Raw genomic sequence first — 18,377 nt, 5'->3', positions numbered from 1 at the left:
CTTTTCATTTCAATTTCTTTTCATTTTCCTTTCATTATACAATATTACAGTACTTGGTTTCAGTGATTTTGTTTCAGTTTCATTATGCTTGGCTTTTTAGCCTAAATTTCTCAATTCATTCACTCAGCCGACTCTGATCCCTGAAGGGGTGGATGGTCATTTTGATGTTCATTCAGCACCTGACTAAAAAGTCATCGGTAACATAACCGGTGCGTACCTGTACAAATATTGATAACTCAATTTACTCTTGGTGCAAAGCTTACTTAATCTCAGATTTAATTTTCCTAAAGTAATCTCAAAGTAATTTATATATCCTAAAGTAATTTAGATAAAAAGTAATTAGCCAAAACTGATTAACATTACTGCTATACACCTGCGTAAAATATTGCAATTTGATAGATGTTTTTTGCAATACTCACATGTATATGATTAACTTGAGTTTGTTTCCTCTATGGTTTCAATCACTGCTAATGTAGCTCTCATGTTCCACTGCCGTATTGTATCCGTTTTCCACAGTTCAGCTGTTTACTTAGTCCTTCCACATAACTTTTTTTTTTTTAAAGGGTGAGTTTTTGCAAAGGGAGAGTGAAGAAGAAATCTGATCCAGCTCAGGGGCTCCTGGTCAAATAACCTGTTAAAGCTGAATTTTGGTGAAAATAAAACAAAATGATGCATTGTAAAGTATACTGAATAATTTATACAATGAGTAATATGGCTTAACAGAAATTTTATATTTCAATCAATGTTTTAAAGTCATTATTTAAAATCTAAATGAATTCCTATTAAATATGGAACAAACAAATGCACAGCAATCACCTGTCTCTACAGGGACATATACTGTATTACTAGAGTACATGGGAGAATATAGCATTAAGGAATCCTCTGCCTCTAGGTTCACTTATGCATATACAACATAAGCTAAAAAAATATATTTGGCTGGTTGTAAACCTCATTTACTTAATTCATTCCTAGAAGAAACTTCCATTTATTAGAGGTAGATGCCCAATTCAAGTGTGGTGAAAGCCAAGAGTGGCAGTCATTGTTAAATAATAACTACATTCAATGTAGACACAGGACCATATTGCACTTTACCATTTGCCATGCCGTGATGACATGAAAAACAATAACCATAAGAAAAATCCGTAAGAATTCAAACAAACAAGAAAAACACACCTGGGAACACTGTGATGACTTCCAATGTCCACTAACAATAATGATACACTCTTACTGAGGTTAAGCAACTTCATATTAATTTGCAAAATTAGGAAGGTTTGCGATTTGTCTATTGAGAAAATCCAATCCAATCCAGCATTGATCAACAAGCTATAGTCACAACCATGTTACAAGGAGCAAATTGAGTAGATACCAAGACTTAAGTATCCTAAAATATTAACCCAGCCATCTCTTGCAAAGCCTTTCCTCTAATTTTGAAACAAAACTTTACATACTGTAGACCCACCACTACTAACTTCTCATGTGTTACTGATGTTTTTGTAATGATATTAACTGCACTTCCTCAAAATTTTAATAATCGGATCTAGAAACAATGTTTTGCTGTATATATACACTACAGAAAAAGAAATACCTTGTATTCAGCTAGTCAAAGGCTTCAAAAACAGTTAACATTGTTATTCTAATGATCAAATTAGTTTGTAAGAGTAGGAAGAATGTGCGCTATTTAAAAAAAAAATGCTAAAACTAGTAAAGATACACTTCTTAAACATGTAGTACCTACAACATAACACTATGATCACTAATGTCCCTGAAGAAAAGAATGGCTTACTGCAACACGTAACTGTCATCACTTTTATGTCAATTCACGTGCAAACACAAACAAGACCCTTTTAATTTTTGTACCAATTCCCTTGACAGCCAATGCATTACAGCTTACTTAATAAATGGTCACAGTAGCAAGACCAATATCCCTGATGTACAATCATTTAATAAATGGTTACAGCAGCAAGACCAATATCCCTGATGTACAATCATTTATTAACAATGTTAATTAAGCAAGTATGGCAGATCCCTTTAAGAGATGCCCCCTCTTCCAGCCGTCTATGCTCCTCACTTCAGTTGCAACCACAAAGAAAGGTGAAGTTGAAAACTTATAAATACTGATATCATCACACCACAAAGAAAGGTGAAGTTGACAACTTATAAATACTGATATCATCACAAGAAATAGTTTTCAGATACCAGATGGCTAATTAGGATTAAATCAACATATAGATAGGTTTGACTGACTGGCTGATATCTTAATGGAGTTGTCTTGGTGTCAGGCAGTCTTCAGTTAAGCCTGAGGTCCCTAGACAATGTTTCACATCTCATTGAATGATTACTTATCTGTCCTTGCTTAGAAATCCGTACCTAATACTTTTTAAATACCTGTACAAATGACTCATTTTAAGCATTCAACACAAATCAAAAGACAAGGAATGGGTCAGCAAACTCACCAGTAATTTGCTATGAACGTTTACATTGCAGACAGTGATTAGCATCACTGGCCCCCCATGGAATAAGTTATGAAAGTAGGCAAACTGAGACAGGGAAGTTGTATTTGACTCTTCCACTAAAAAGGCTCTCAAAATTAAATCTGACATCTGTAGGTGAACTCAATAAGATTGAGAAATTTGACATCTGAAAGTAAACCCAGTATGGTAAAAAGACAGAAATGGTGAACTGTAATCTTTATTCTATAATGAGTATCCTTTCTATGAGGCCAAGAATTTTGAAGACGAGATGATGAGGCAACCAGGCAGTGACGCAAACTGTCTACAGATTCAAACTGCTTCAAGTTAAGATTGCAGTATTAATGTACAACTTAACTAGACCAATCATCTCAAATCTCAAATTTCTGTAGTGAAGAAATCCTCAGTGACATATTCATATTGATATGCACTTGGCCACCAAAGTAGTCTGGTGTTGCCAGCATTTAATTGTTTACTAATTGGCAACTAGCCATTTACACCAAATATTACTTACTTTTCTATTTAAGGGCAAAATATACTTCAACTTGGAAGTAGAGGATTACTGGAACATCAAGAGTTGCGTTCATGGTAAAACTGGTGCTTCTCAACTGACCTGATAACCTAAGAAAGAACTGTACGTGAAATAGAAAAAAATAGTACAGTATAAAGAAAATCATGAGAATGGTAATTCCCTGTTGAAAAGTAAAAAGTGCTTAGGAAGATAGGCATATAAGATACTTTCTGGGAAGTCTAAACCACATTGCCAGGAAAAAGGAAACCATCACTTCAAGCAATCATGTTAAATAGATAAAGATCTCTGAAGGGTCCTTACATCAAGACATGAGCACAGTAGTCCAATACAACTGAACAAAAGACCTGAAGCATTAGTCATTAATTATCACACAAGTTTTGTCTATTGGATCTTAGTCTTAGTGCCATCACTATTGGTTAGGGTACTGGTAATGATATTGTCAGTAATCTTGTATGGGAACACTAATGGTTAAGAAAAAAGGGCAGTACGATCTATATGCTAACTGAAAATTAAGTTATTGAAACACAAATCACACAAAATTCATTCTAAAAGCTGCAAAATATCACAGATTAATGTAGCAAAATAGCTCTACCTGATAAAAATTTGCATTTCATAATAGCTCAACATAAAAAATTTTAACATGTAACCAAAGATATACTGTATGATTAAAATGTTATACATTTCAGATATAAAAAGCACATCATTCAGACAATATTCCACATACCTTTCACAAATTCTTTAACAAACCCTAAATACTGTGTAAATCTTTATTTCAGTCCAGTATTACAACCTTACAGTTTTGTCATGACTTAATACTGTTCTACTTTTGCTTCACAGATTATCAACTACACAACACCAACTTTTTCTACCTTTTCCCACTATCATTAGTATAAAAATGTCTACTTTCCATAAAAATGTGAACTAATCTAAATAAACACATTTCACTCATAACAAATGCAAGAAGCCCCAACAAACAAGGTTGGAACAACAGCACCTTTAGCAGCACAAAATTCTGGGGGAAGACTACCTTTAACCCTGTTCTGAGCTACAAAAAGTTAAAACCAGCAATGCAAACCAGATGTTCTACAGCCAACTTAAATGACTTTGAATCGTGTTGACAATAGTAGGTGAAGCTTTTGGATAAAAGAAAATTTCACGAACCACATTAATTATCCCCAAGTTTTCAAAAACTCAACACCCCTTTGTTCTAAGTAATGCTCGTTAAGGTTTCTGTCCAATAAGGGGCTACTACCTGGACATTTAAACATCAGGAGTGAAAAGGTTCCTAAAAAAATCAGAAGGGTATTCTGAGCAAGTGATACACCATAAATAAATAACACTCCTAGAACTTCACGGAAAAATTATGGAGCTATGGTTTTACACATTGGTGAAAGTCCTCCATGAAAATGACCTAGTTATCAAGAATCAATATGTCTTTATCAAAGGCAGAGGGACCCAGCTAGTCACACCAATATTAATACGAAAATCAATGATTTCATCGCTATGACCCAAACAGAAGGACACAGATGTAATGTAGTCTCAACAAAGGCCTTCAACAAAGTTTGGCACAAAGGACTCAAAATTCAAATTAATGGAGGTGGCCTTTCCTGTCCTTCACTTTAGGCCACTGTGCTTTTTCAACACTTGGCCCCTGCAGTTCCAAAGTTTACCATGAACCTCTGCATTTCAACTTCAGTGGTTCTCACAGCCTCACAAGGTCCCTCCTCTGAGCTCCTGTTGGGTACAGTCCTGAATTTTCCCCCCAAGGTATGTTCCTGATTGCTCCCACTCTTCAATAAGTATTTCAGCTGGTTTCACTGGTGCTGTACTGTATTGTTATTATGGAATCCCCTATTCTGTATCCACAGAATTGCCTATTCTGTATTTTCCCTAACTCCAGACTGGCAATGAAGAAAAACTGACAAATAATTGAAACAGCTTAGGAATACTAACAGACACATAAGGACTGAATAACATAACAAGGCATTTTAACACTCCAAACACCAGTTATAAATAAAATACTCACATAAACTTTCAGACCATTGTAAAACAATCAACAGACACCTGGAAAAGAACTGGCATGAAAAATGCACCTATGCTCTTACCTTTCAAGGCAATAATTCCAGGCTCTAGCAGTTTTTACAAATACGAGTAAAGTAGGATATACCTTGAAAATCGGAGAAATTGTTACACAAGCATACTTACAGCATAAATTAAATTTATATCTAAAATAAAAAATTTTGCATAATCACATTTTCACAGTAAATAAATAACTTCTATAGATTTGGTTATGTCATTCCATAGAATTTAATGAAAAGAGTAGCTATTTTAAACTACAACAGTACCTGAAATAAACCATTTTTGTCTCTCTTGATATGAAACTTTTCCAAGACTTCCATGGCCTGTGACCACAGCCTGTGACCACAATCTAAATTTGATGTAGGTTTTCATTACAAGCTTTTATTAGCCATTACTTGAAAGCCAAGACAACTATTCTAATGCATACTCAAAACTGGTCCATTGTGAGTAGGCATTTTCATCTTTGATTTTTTATAACATAATTTTTCATACCCCACAGGAATAGATTAAGCATAAACGTCCATTTTTTGCAATGCTATTTTAAAGTATCATGAAATAAAATGGCTTCACAAATAAAGTTAAACAAGCAATATATACATACCAACACTGTTCAGAATGCATAAACCAGCATGAGAACACACATCTTCCTATGCTATATTTTAAGTACTTAAAAATATGTGCCCTAGGCTTACTAGGTATTACAAAACTTCACATACAGTATTAGATACATTGTGTTCTTATGACAATACAAAGCTATCTACAACACTTACAAACTGGGGTGAGTTAGAAGTGCAGTTATTTTTCTAAAATTATTATTTACACTGAGCCATTTTGTCCACTATTCAAAAGTTATATGGTAACTTTACTGTACAAGAGGGACAAGAATAATAATCACCAGTTCCAAGATCTGAGCCAGGTTAAAGAGTCTACTAATCAATTCCAACAACAAAAATAATGGGTCTTTTTGATGCAAAGACTAAAATATATAAGAAAATATAGAAATCTTGCACAAGGTGATCTTAGCTCTGCCAGTTCAGTTTTAAATAAAAATGATTTATTTAATTAATTTACAAAACTGCAATTCCATGCTAAGCACAGTAAAATTACTGCGCTCGCCAATCTGATACTGTATCTCAATTTAAATCCTAAAATCAAGGTACACAGCTTGTATTAATGATGATGAAATCAAATTTTAAATACTGTAAAAGATATTTAAAATTAAGAGCTTAATTGCAAAAAAAAAAAAAATATTAAATATACAACATAAAATTCAGTAATGAAACACTGTACAAAACTTGAAATACTGTACAAAACTATCTGTATTACCGTCTAACATGGCGATAGGGCCTGATATTTTTTGCAGTCTGAGCTCGACCTCTCCCTGGTCTAAGAGCCAAGTGGAAAGGTCTCCTTGGAAGTGATGAGGAAGAACTTGAAGCAGACTCATTATCATTTTCTGCATGTCCATTTTCAGTAGGTCTTTGACTTATTGCATTCTGATCATTAACTTCAGCATTATTGTTTGAAGCTGAATGTTGCAAACTTGAAATGTTATGAACTATACGATGGACACCAGGTGCCCAACGACTCCGTGAACCAGTAGGAGGAATTGGGTTGTGTGATACCACCGATGCCGGAGACTGTGACTGGGATTGATTCATACCGGAAAAGACTCCAAATGTTGGAAGGCCCGTATGAGATCGACTTAAGGTTGAAGGTAGACCAGAGCTGCTTGAGGGCAAAAGAGGAGATGGCAACGGCAGAGACGGTGATGGAGGAAGTCGCGGTGAAGATCCAGACATCGCAGACATTGGCACCGACAAGCGAGAGGACAGCACATGAGGAGGTAATGGTGCTGGGGGAATAGTCAAGTTTGGTGAAGGTTGCGAGTGACTGGTGCTGGGAGGAGGTCCCAGTGGATTCAATGGAAAATTTCTCATACCAGATGACCTGAGAGACAGAATAGAGCTAAACCTATCATTGCTATTTCTGCTGACAACAACTGTTACACTTGGTGGTGGTCCTGAACTTCTGCTGACAGATTCAGCTATTCGCGAAGTATGAGGTAACAGATGACGATGTTCTGATAGTTCCGCTTGGGTTAAAGGCCGTGCATCGCCTACAATACATGAAATCACACCATTGCTTTTATTAGCACTGCTGCTAGAATTGCAAATACTAGTGCTAATACCCTTGCCAGTAGATGATTTTGGGTTGTTATTATGGCTATCTTCCAGTTGCTGCAATATTACATCTATGTTTGAACTCTGACTGTCTCCATCTCTTCCAGCTAGTCTCCGTGTCCTTGCAATGGAATTTCCAAAACCATGATCAATGATATTGCTGCCCCCACTATTGGAAGACTGCAGGTTTGAATGGTGACTTTTATCAGATTTTGTATTATTTTTTTCCTCCAATTCTGGTACAACCTGATCATCACAAGGCATATCACTACACATCGGAGTAATCATAGCTGTTAACTTTGCCAAAACCTGAGAACAATTAAGCCGCTCTAGAGGATCTAAAACCAACAACCCACGAATTAGGTCTTTTGTGCCTTCAGTGACACGTTTATCCCCTTTAGGGAGGACATACTGAGCAGCTTTAATTTTCCTGAATAATTCTTGAGGCAAAGCATCATAAAAGGGAAAGTGACCATACAGCATAGTGAAAAGAACAACACCCAAGGCCCACATATCAGAGGGTTTACCTAAATAAGGTTTACCACTTAAAACATCTGGAGAAATATAAGCAGGGGATCCCCTCTGGTCTCTTAAACGGTCTTGTTCTGAGGGAAGGTGCTGACCGAGGCAAAAGTTAGTTATGGTAACTTCTCGTGTTGCTCTGTGCAAGACAAGATTACCAAGCTTTAAATCTCGATGTACGATGTTTTGCTCATGCAAACTATGGACAACTGACACAATATTGTAAAATATGGTTAAGGCATCACGCTCGCTAAGTTTTTCCTTTGTAATAACATAATGTTGAAGGTTAATTAGGTCTGCAGTATGTGGACAGTAATCCTGAGGGGTTACACAGTCAAGCACTAGACAGACACGACGTACAAGTCTACCTGTGGCCACCATCCGTCCCTCACTTGGTTCATGTACACCAACAGCATAGTCTTGGAAGAGACCATGATGCTGAATGACACCCTGCTGTCCAGATAATAATGATAGTAAAGAATGTTCAGTGTGAAGCAGCATCTTACCTTGTCGATCATCTTGATTCTCCTCGCTGGTATCTCTAACAGTTAAAATCTTGAGAGTGTAGAATTCATCTGTATTTTCTCGTCGTGCTAAGCACTGGACAATGGACCTAACAGGGGAAGACCCTAAACGTGGGCCTAATAAATAAGGCCCAGCCCGACGAAGTTGTCCTTTAGGAATAGTTTCACCAGCAGATGGAACTTTCCCTGACTGTAAGATCAACTCTTCTTTAAGCTTTCTTTCCTCTTCTCTACTCAATTCACCACATTCAGCCAAAGGTTCTCCAGTCTGTGAAATGCACAGAGGTCCTGAAGTTAATAAAGCTGTACTGGGGTCCTCTAACATCAAGTTTTCTGGTGCAATTTCTTCTGAATGGGTATGGTCTCTTTCAGCAGACTCATATTCATCTTCTTCTTCTACTTGAGGAACTTCTGGTTGGTCATCACCATAACTGGGACTCCCAAAAAGACCATGTAGGTTTGCATTATCTGTATCAAGTAACGAAGATGAAGTAAGTGTTAATGAATCTGATGACTGTCCAGAAGTAGAAATATCAACAACTGCATCTGCTGGAATTTGCTCTGGTCTGCTATCATTCAATGGCCGGATAACACTTGTACTTGAGACTAAGTCATAATGTGGAACATCCCCAACACTGCTAAACGTGACAGGTACCACACCTACGGAATCATTGGAAGACTCTGGTGATGAATCAGATGAAACTGTTAATAACGGTAGAGAGTCTGTTGACTGTGTCAAATTCTGATTAGATGAGGATGCTAAACTGACATCAGATGAAGATATAGCTAGAAATGAGGGTGAAGATGAGGACAAAAATGAAGATACAACAGGCATGGTAACTGAAACCCTGGTATTAGACTCACAAACATCCGGTTCCCTTGATGATGTTGTTGGACCTGAAGTGACAGTCCCATCATTAGAAAAGGACACTGTCTGAAAGGCTGTAGCTGCACAAGTCGTTAAGACGGAACATGAGGGCAAAACAGATGTCGAAGTAATAGGTGTTGTAGCTGCTCCTAATTCATCTGTCACTTCTTGTCCCTGTGAAACAGGTACTATGGGCAAGCTTATATCACTTACTGTAGCTGCAGAAGAAGAATCTGTTTTTTCTAACTGAGAAGAAGAATCTGTTTTTTCTAACTGACCAGGATGGGAAACTGAGGCTGCCATGGATGTCGGACTGTTTCCTGTCTCAGCTTCAAGTGCCCCACCAGAGGCAACTGGAAATACAGTTGAACTTGAAGAGGCAGAGGTAGTGATAAAACTAGTAGTTACAACAGCTAGAGATGAGGAAGCAGTTTTTGCTGTGGTCGTTTGAGGTGAAGTACATTGAGCAGCCCAAACTGAAGAACTGGAAGTGGTAGCTGCTGTGCTGACAGGGCAAGAATTGTCAGAAGTTTCTCCCCCACCATCTCCATCTATTTGTGCTTCTGAGGATGCAGAACTGGGATGCCTGAGTGTTGGACGTTGCCTCGGGGGCTCAGACTCAGGTGAATCTTCAATGGAACGCTTCATCTTAGCAGCTCATCAGCAACTTGCAATTATAGTCACTTACTGCCCTAAAAAGAGAAAAATGTTTACTATTGAGATCTTACAGATAAATCAATCATCTACTAACACATGCAAAAACCATTAACATAAACCCATACATATTAAGAAAACCATGTTTACAAACCATTAAAAACTAGAGTATAAACATAACACCATACAATACTCCCTCTCTTATCCACTTTTTCCCAATCTGCACTATGCCTTTAAGTGCACTCTTTTCAGCGTGAAAGTCTAAACATATGAAACTGCCAAAGTGTGGATAAAGCTGAATACTCACATGCAGCCGTATAGCAAACATCAAATGTTCTTGAGTAGAAGCAAAAATATTTTAATAACCTTAGGGCAGCCAAATAAGCTTGCCTAGTAATGCTTGTTCACTAAATGGCTTAATGCCAACGTGTGCTGACTGGCTTATTCATGTTGGAGAGAAGGGGGTTGGGTGAAGGGAAAGCAGTAATAGTCACAAAACTTTGATGTGGGTGGGAAGAAATCCAAACACTGAATGGCCCTCAGTCCCATGACTTGACTCACTTGTGAAGTGTGCAATCTGAAATTCAGCAAATTGTACATTTAGTGACTGCATTTGTTGCCCTATGCTATGCTATGGCTCATGTTTTAGTTGTCTTTTTGTGTGTGCTGATGATTTGGCGCTCTGCCTATTGGACATGGATGACACATTGGATTTATTATCAACAGTAGCACAACAAGATGTCTGATTTAGTAAGTGTTCAAATTATTTTCCTTGGATACCATAATGAAACTGAGAGAGAGAGAGAGAGAGAGAGAGAGAGAGAGAGAGAGAGAGAGAGAGAGAGAGAGAGAGAACTTATTTTATCACAGTTATATGTAAACAATATTTATAACTTAAAGTACAATACATATACTGTACACAGTACTACTATGGTTCGTTTGTAAGCATCACTTGTGTGTGGTGATAAAGTACACAGTTGCAAATAAGTAGCTTAGATGTAACAATGAAGGACTCAAATGAGACACTGGCTTACAAAAAATGTAATATTGATGGGTTCATGGGCTTTTATTAGACAATCATATAGTACTGTATTCTCTTAACCACATCCCAGTTTTATGCACCCACTTTACACTTATTAGTGTGGATAAGAGAGAGATTACTGTACACTTTTTATCCAGTAATAGTGCAGAACAGTAGCTCACACATCATTCTACTATGAATATTATCACCTTGGAGGGAGGCGGAACAGCCAGGTCAGGGTACAGCACCCTATCAAGGTTTTATGTATGCCAGCTGAAATATGTTTTGAGGATGATCTGATAACTGAGATGCAATCCAAGGCCAATAAATGTGTTTAGAAGTGCATAGTCTGGTGGGATAACGAAGTTAGCCTACATCATCAAGCTAAAATGGCAATAGTGCTTTTTGCTCCATTTTCTTTTCCAAACTACACTTGGCTACTGGGTTACAACATACTGTATCTGCATCTAGCCTAGCCCTAAAAATGACAAAGCCTTGGCCAAGGTAAGTACTCAGACTAGGCTATATAAAATTTTGATATTATTTTACTTTAAATCATAATTTGCAACTGGTGTTTTTATGCTGTGATTTAAGTCTCCTTAAAATGCTTAGTATGAAGCTCATGCTTTAATCTATTGCAAATTTAATGTTATCAAGATATTTGCCAATGAATGTTATCACCTACTTAGATTTTTTTCTAAGTTGTTTTGTTAACACCATCACGGGAGTGGAGACCCCAACCGGATTTTGCTTGTCCCAGTGCATTGTGGGTAAGGATAATTAACATACCCAAATGTTTTTATTTTTTTAATTTTTACTGGGAAACATGGGTACCTGAGCAGTGCTGAAAGCTGAATGGTTCTTTTCTTTTAAGCTTTGCCAATTTAGCCAGGATTCTGGAATTCAAGCGTTGCTACAAAAAACCAGCATCAGTTCACAGTCGCTGTTCGGTTACTGGAGACTTGTATCTCTTGTCCCTTGCATATTCTTTTTTTTTTTTTATGTTTCTGATATTTATTTTAGGAACAAATTAATAGTTTCAAGATACTGACACCCCTTATATCTTACAATGATGGAGAACAACAGGAGGAAACGGGGGGTTTTCAAGTGGGGGAAAATCCATGAGTGAAATAAGCCTACAAGTAGGTACTGTATTCTAATGTCGCCATGACAGCCCACGTCTGCAAGTTCTGATTCCAATTAAAATAAGGTTTATTGAAAACTATAGCCTAATTGCATTCTGGAGTTGAAAATATGATTACCCCATGATTTAGGGTGTGGTTTACATGTTTTTGACATTCATTTCAATAGCAAATTAGTACGATAAGCCTATTTGTAGATACGCTCATATATCCTATAAATGGAGACCACAATGGGAAACCTGGGTTTTTGGTGGAAAATACAAAAGGAGTAGAATACAAGGATGTGGGTAGGTAAGGCATGCATAGATTAGGAGCAACCCTTTACTTTAAATTACTGTGAGCTAAGTTTGGTCACTGTACCCTGCTATAGTCTAACCTAGCCTTTGGTTAACGTGCCCTCCTATGGTCTAACCTAGCCTTTGGTCACCGTGCACTGCTGTAGTCTAACCTAGCCAGCCTTTGGTCAACATCCATAAATAGTCTAAAGCAGGGGCGGCCAATGTTTTGCATCCCATGCACCAAATTTTTTCAATTTTTGCTTTTACACAAATACCCATTTTGCACCAAATTTTTCATTTTTATATATATATATATATATACATACATACAAACTTGTATATATTTTCAGTCCTTCATATCATATAGTATGAACATATCTGAAGGTTATACATATTTAATATAAATATATATATATATATATATATATATATATATATATATATATATATATATATATATATATATATATATATATATATATATATATATATATATATATATATATATATATATATATATATATATATATATATATATATACATACATATACATATACATATATATATATATATATATATATATATATATATATATATATATATATATATATATATATATATATATATATATATATATACATATATATATATATATATATATATATATATATATATATATATATATATATATATATATATATATATATATATATATATATATATATATATATATACATATATACATATACATATACATATACATATATATATATATATATATATATATATATATATATATATATATATATATATATATATATATATATATATATATATATACATATACATATACATATATATATATATATATATATATATATATATCAATATATATATATATATATATATTAGATAAAAATATGATCAATATGGATACATGTAGCAGTTTAGATAAAAGATTTCCTATAAGTACGAGATGAACTTTACTTACTTTAATGGCATTACTGAATTTGGTTTGATAATTAGTTGCTGTTATTATTATTGTAGATATTCTTTATCTTTTTATTTCATCATTATTTTTTGCATGAATGCATGGCTTTTCTCTTAATGGTAATACTATATATAGAATAAGTACACACGTCCTATTACCTTAGAAATTGAGTTTTCCTATACTGTGAGTGTTGTTGATGAAGAAAGTGGTGTTGTTGATCGGCAGTCAATTATTAATAACCTCACATTTCTATCCAACAAGGTTGGGGACCCTTTGGGGATGCGGGGTTTTGGGTGGGGTAAAACACAGGAAGGGGGAGTGGACATGTTATTGTTAAGCTGGCCACTTGGAATGGTCCTGTGCATGTGCAAGGCATCTGGGAGCCATATCTTCAAGAAGGAATCGGCTAAGGGAAGGGGAGGGGCCCGGTGAAGGAATCCTATTATAAAAGAAACTATACTAACATAACCTACCTTAACCTAGTAGGCCATGTTACTTAGCAGGGGGGGAGGGCTCTGCCCCCGGACCCCCCGTGACAGCGGTATCGATCCTTCCCTATCCCCAACTTTTCTCAAAATGCCATTTCCCTTTAGTACTCATACTTAAGAGGGTTTTCCTCAATTTCGAGTCCATATTGTAACACAACTGGCTGGATAGGTATCCATCTGACTGTGTCCCCCCCTCTCCCCCCATTTTCCTCAATCAGCCACCCAAAATTGTCGTTCGGGAAAATCAAGCAAATTGGTAAAGTAAGTTAATTTTTGGGTAGAATCATGCACGCTAAGCAACATTTACTCTGTGCAATTTTTCATTGAGAGCCGTTGTTAATGAGTTGTGGACGCGTCCCTCGGTCATCCAAACTACCCTGAACTTCTAAGGTTAATTACAGGTTAATTACAGTCGACCACCAAACAATAACGATAAATTGTTGATAAGCGCCCAAAATGGCCTAACTACAGAAAATAGTAAAATTTCAGGTTAATTACAGAAGGCGAGTTCTACCCTATAGTTCTACCCTCTTAACATCTCTGAGGTTCAATGTACCATGCACGCCACAGTCTGGCCATCCTTGGTTTAACCTATCCTCCCGAAAGACTACCCTAAGGTAAGTCTGCCTAGCCTGTGGCTCGCGACATTTCTTTGCGCCCGGGGTAAACTTACCCTTAAATATTCACAAATGAGGTCACCTCCTCCCCGGAGCAAGTTCGCACTTAAAAGCTTCGAATGCCGGAGAATTCACAGCTTTTAACTGATATTCAAAATATAAATATGACACAGTAAGCTGCGAAGACGTCCCGTAATGTCTCTCTTTGCTTACACGGACTCGTTCGCTCTGCACAGTAGTGTTTCCGGGATGTAATTTATCGGTTACGTTCTCTAAGCAATGATAAAGTATGAAGACCTTTCCCCTAAAGTTTGACTCTCTCTCTCTCTCTCTCTCTCTCTCTCTCTCTCTCTCTCTCTCTCTCTCTCTCTCTCTCTCTCTCTCTCTCTCTCATGTACTTCGAAAAAGCTTTTTCCTTGACAGGATTCAAAACCAGATGCTACAGAATGCTACAGTTTATTCAGGAGTAATGGCCTGTAGACAAATTAGTTATTAATACCTAGAAATAACCAAAGATGAGTCACTGATATTCCCATACAAGTTACATTTACTTATACCATTACGAAAGAAGGCGTTGCAGTACAAAAAAACTGGAAATTGCATCAGATAGTTTGTGGTGGAAAGATAATACTTTATATACTGTATTTCATGTAAATGTGAAATCGAGATAAATTTCTATCATTGTTTTAAGAATAGGTTTCGAAATAAGCGAATAATAGATTTCTATATATTATTGTCTTATTATAAAGACTCAGAGAGCAGCAGTTGATCTGTATTATTTCCTGTAACTTCGGAAAAGGATTCAAATCTGCATTAAATAATTTCCGTCCTAATTTCTTTAAAAAGAGGTTCAGAAATTTGCAATGAATGATTCTTCCCTTTATAGTTGCTTCAGAAAGAGGTTCAGAAATCAGCAATGAATCAAACTATTGCTGTATAAAAAAGGAGTACAGAAATCGCCCCCGTGACGTCATTATATTCCTCTTTTAGTCTTGATTTTTAGGATCCTGGCCCAGCCTTTTAAGCCCAGTGGGGTGTTTGTGATCCAGTTAAGGCAAATTCTACATGTTATGGTGTTCAATCCGCCCTTAGTTACCAAGCACAGGATTTGGGCACGGCCAGCTAGTTGCACCTGAAGAATATCTTCTAACGTTAATCCGGCTACAGTCATTCCATCGGACTTTCTAATGGGACTTCTCTCCATCACCTCCTACCCGCCACCTATTCCCTAACAACCGCCCCCCACCTCCCGTTCTACTCATCCTTCCAGATTGGGTCAGCCAGCAAAGGACAACAGGCGGACAGTACCACCATTTCATTTGGTTATGGATGGTGACGTTATTAATTATTCATCATCACCCTGCCTTCACACCAACTATCACGGTATACGTCAGAAATTACATCCCCATTAATTTTTAGATGCACATTTCATTACATTTATTTCCAAACAGTGTTCATGATCTTACTCTAATGAAATTGTGTTTCTCTACAGCAGTGATTCTTAAACTGGGGGGGCGTCAGAAGCTTCCAAGGGGGTCACAAGCAGAGTTGCCTAATATTTTTTTATGTTAATTGCAAAATTTCCAAAAACCTTATCACTGCCTCCATATGTTTTCTGATTATTATTTAAAAACATGCCAAAAGGATTAAGATCAAATTTGGTTTCATCATATGTTTGTTTTACCCGTCTTCTATGAACATTGTTTATTCTACTGAAATATAGTACAGTGCATACTTATGAAAAATTGAATAGCAATGAAACAAAAATCTATCATTCGTCCATATACTCACATAAGTAATGAAGTATAATAGTATACAAATAAACAACATATTGTTTATAGTTTGTAGTTGGCAAATATTTCAGGGGTAGGGCGGCGTGGGATCTGTAGGCTACATTGTTAAGAGAAGGGGGGGCGGCGGCGGGGCGCAAGGCAAAAAAGTTTAAGAACCGCTGCTCTACGGCAAGTTATCCGCTTGGCGGAAAATGCATAAACTATCTCGGTGTCTTTTGGAGTTATTAAGCTTTGGGATTTCTGGAAATTGTATCAACAGATCTCAGGAGCTGTCGGCAGCTGTGAGGAATATGAATATAAAATTTAGACCAGAGGCCAAACGCTGGGAGCCTATGAGGTCATTCAGCGCTGAAACGGAAATTGAGAGTATAAATGTTTGAAAACCTCAAAGCAGTTGCGCTATGAAACAATTGTTAGAAGAGGGTGGAAAGTAAGATGGAAAAAAAGTAAAGTATACCTTAGTTTAACCAGACCACTGAACTGATTAACAGCTCTCCTAGGGCTGGCCCGAACGATTAGACTTATTTTACATTGCTAAGAACTAACTGGTTACCTAGCAACGGGACCTACAGTTTATTGTGGAATCCGAACCACATTATAGCGAGAAATGAATTTCTATCACCAGAAATAAATTCCTCTAAGTCTTCATTGGCCGGTCTGAGATTCGAACCCGGGCCCCGCAGAGTGCTAGCCGAGAACGGTACCGACCAGTCCAACGAGGAACTAAGTAAGATGGAGGAAAGAGAATACGAAAGGAGGTACAGTAAAAGGAAAGCAAGGGGAAGTACATGGGCCGAAGGGACTCTGCAAGGAACCTTAAGTAATATCTACAGTGCGCCGCGTGGGTAGCTGTGAGACTCCCACCTTACTTGTAAATATTTTTTAATAAGTCTGTAAATGCAATATTAACATCACCGCGTTGCCTGTTCCTCCCCCACCCCGCCCCTGATGTGACCTCGATTGCTTTTAGAGACTTATTAAAAAGCGTTTTATTCAAATTGTTCCGAAACAGCGTTATCATGCGTCTTTTAAGCATCGGAACTGGAATATAGAATTTAAGCCAAGGGTTATTCATCGCTGAAACGGAAATTGACAGTAAAAAGATTTGAAAGGTGTAACAGGAGGAAAACCTCCCTCGCAGTTGCACTATGAAAAAATTGTTAGAAGGGGGTGGATAGGAAGATGGAAATAAGAGAATATGAATGGAGGTACAGTAAAAGGAATGAAAGGGGGTTATAGCTAAGGGCCGAAGGGACGCTGCAAAGAACCTTAAGTAATGCCTTGCAGTGCACTGTGTGAGGTGCACTGACGGCACTAGTAGATCCTGTATTCCTTATACCACTAAGATAGTTTACCTAACTAAATTTCCTATCATAGGTGGTGAGAATATTTTCACCACAAAAAATAATCAGGATTCAATGATGGATAAATTTCTGGTATTGCCTCAAACAGAGGTTCAGAGATCTGTGGCGAAGAAATTCATGCCATCATCTCTTCAAAAAGGTCGAGAGATTCGATAAGCAGCAATGTTTTGTTATTGCTGCTTAAAAGAAAGATATTTACAAAACAAATATGAATAACTGTCAGTTTTCATCTCTGAAGAAAGAGGTTCAAAAAGTCGGTGGTGAATATATCAGTGCAATTATTACTGCAAATAGTTCCAAAAAGCAGCTTTTTTTTTTTTTTTTTGGTAATTACAGAGCTGCTAAGGAAATTAGCAGAAAATCACCTGTGTCTAGATGAGACAAACTGAACCAGGTGTCCAGATTCGTGGGAGGAAGAGTTGAAAAACGTATGTCGATGTTCACAAAGTTTATCGCTGTAAATCTATGCGATTTTAAGAGCATTTTCCCGGGAATAAACTTCTTGTCAATTTTCATAAATAAAAAAAAATTGGGTATCTCAATACTAAACCTCATGATTAAATGGAATTCGCCTGTTTACAGTACGATCCTCAGGTGTGTGGTTATATAATCACAATAGCCTATGGTGCTGTCGAGAGAAAGAGAAGCATCCGTCCACAGGTGTCGGAAAGGTTAAAGAGCAAGAGTAAATGTCAGGTTTCCGTATTGTGATTAGGAGATAAAACAAGATACAGAACAGGTTCGTGAATAAAAACCATAGGAGAATTATCATCAAAATGCTTCAAGAGCAGAAGAAGAAGAAGACGATGAAGAAGAACAGTTTTGAAAATCGTTGCTACAACGACAGCGCCA

At 36.9% G+C, this 18,377-nt stretch overlaps 1 protein-coding gene across 2 annotated transcripts in view; it reads right to left on the bottom strand.

Moving 5' to 3' along the window:
• Positions 1 to 669: 669 nt before the first annotated feature.
• LOC136841489 (uncharacterized) overlaps positions 670 to 18,377 on the bottom strand; it is a 28,835-nt gene continuing 11,127 nt past the window's right edge. The window contains exons 1-2 of one of the 2 annotated variants that reach the window (XM_067108431.1): positions 14,425 to 14,625; positions 670 to 9,868 (exon numbers count right to left, since the gene is read on the bottom strand). In XM_067108431.1, coding sequence (XP_066964532.1) covers positions 6,402 to 9,824 — 3,423 coding nt within the window. In that variant the 5' untranslated portion in view covers positions 9,825 to 9,868; positions 14,425 to 14,625 and the 3' untranslated portion in view covers positions 670 to 6,401. Of the gene's footprint in view, positions 9,869 to 14,424; positions 14,626 to 18,377 lie in introns of those variants that run through there. The other variant, XM_067108432.1, reaches the window with a different exon arrangement.

The sequence above is a fragment of the Macrobrachium rosenbergii genome, chromosome 9, assembly GCF_040412425.1.
Source record: "Macrobrachium rosenbergii isolate ZJJX-2024 chromosome 9, ASM4041242v1, whole genome shotgun sequence".
Lineage (NCBI taxonomy): Eukaryota > Metazoa > Arthropoda > Malacostraca > Decapoda > Palaemonidae > Macrobrachium > Macrobrachium rosenbergii.
This window is presented reverse-complemented; position numbering and strand designations above follow the sequence as displayed.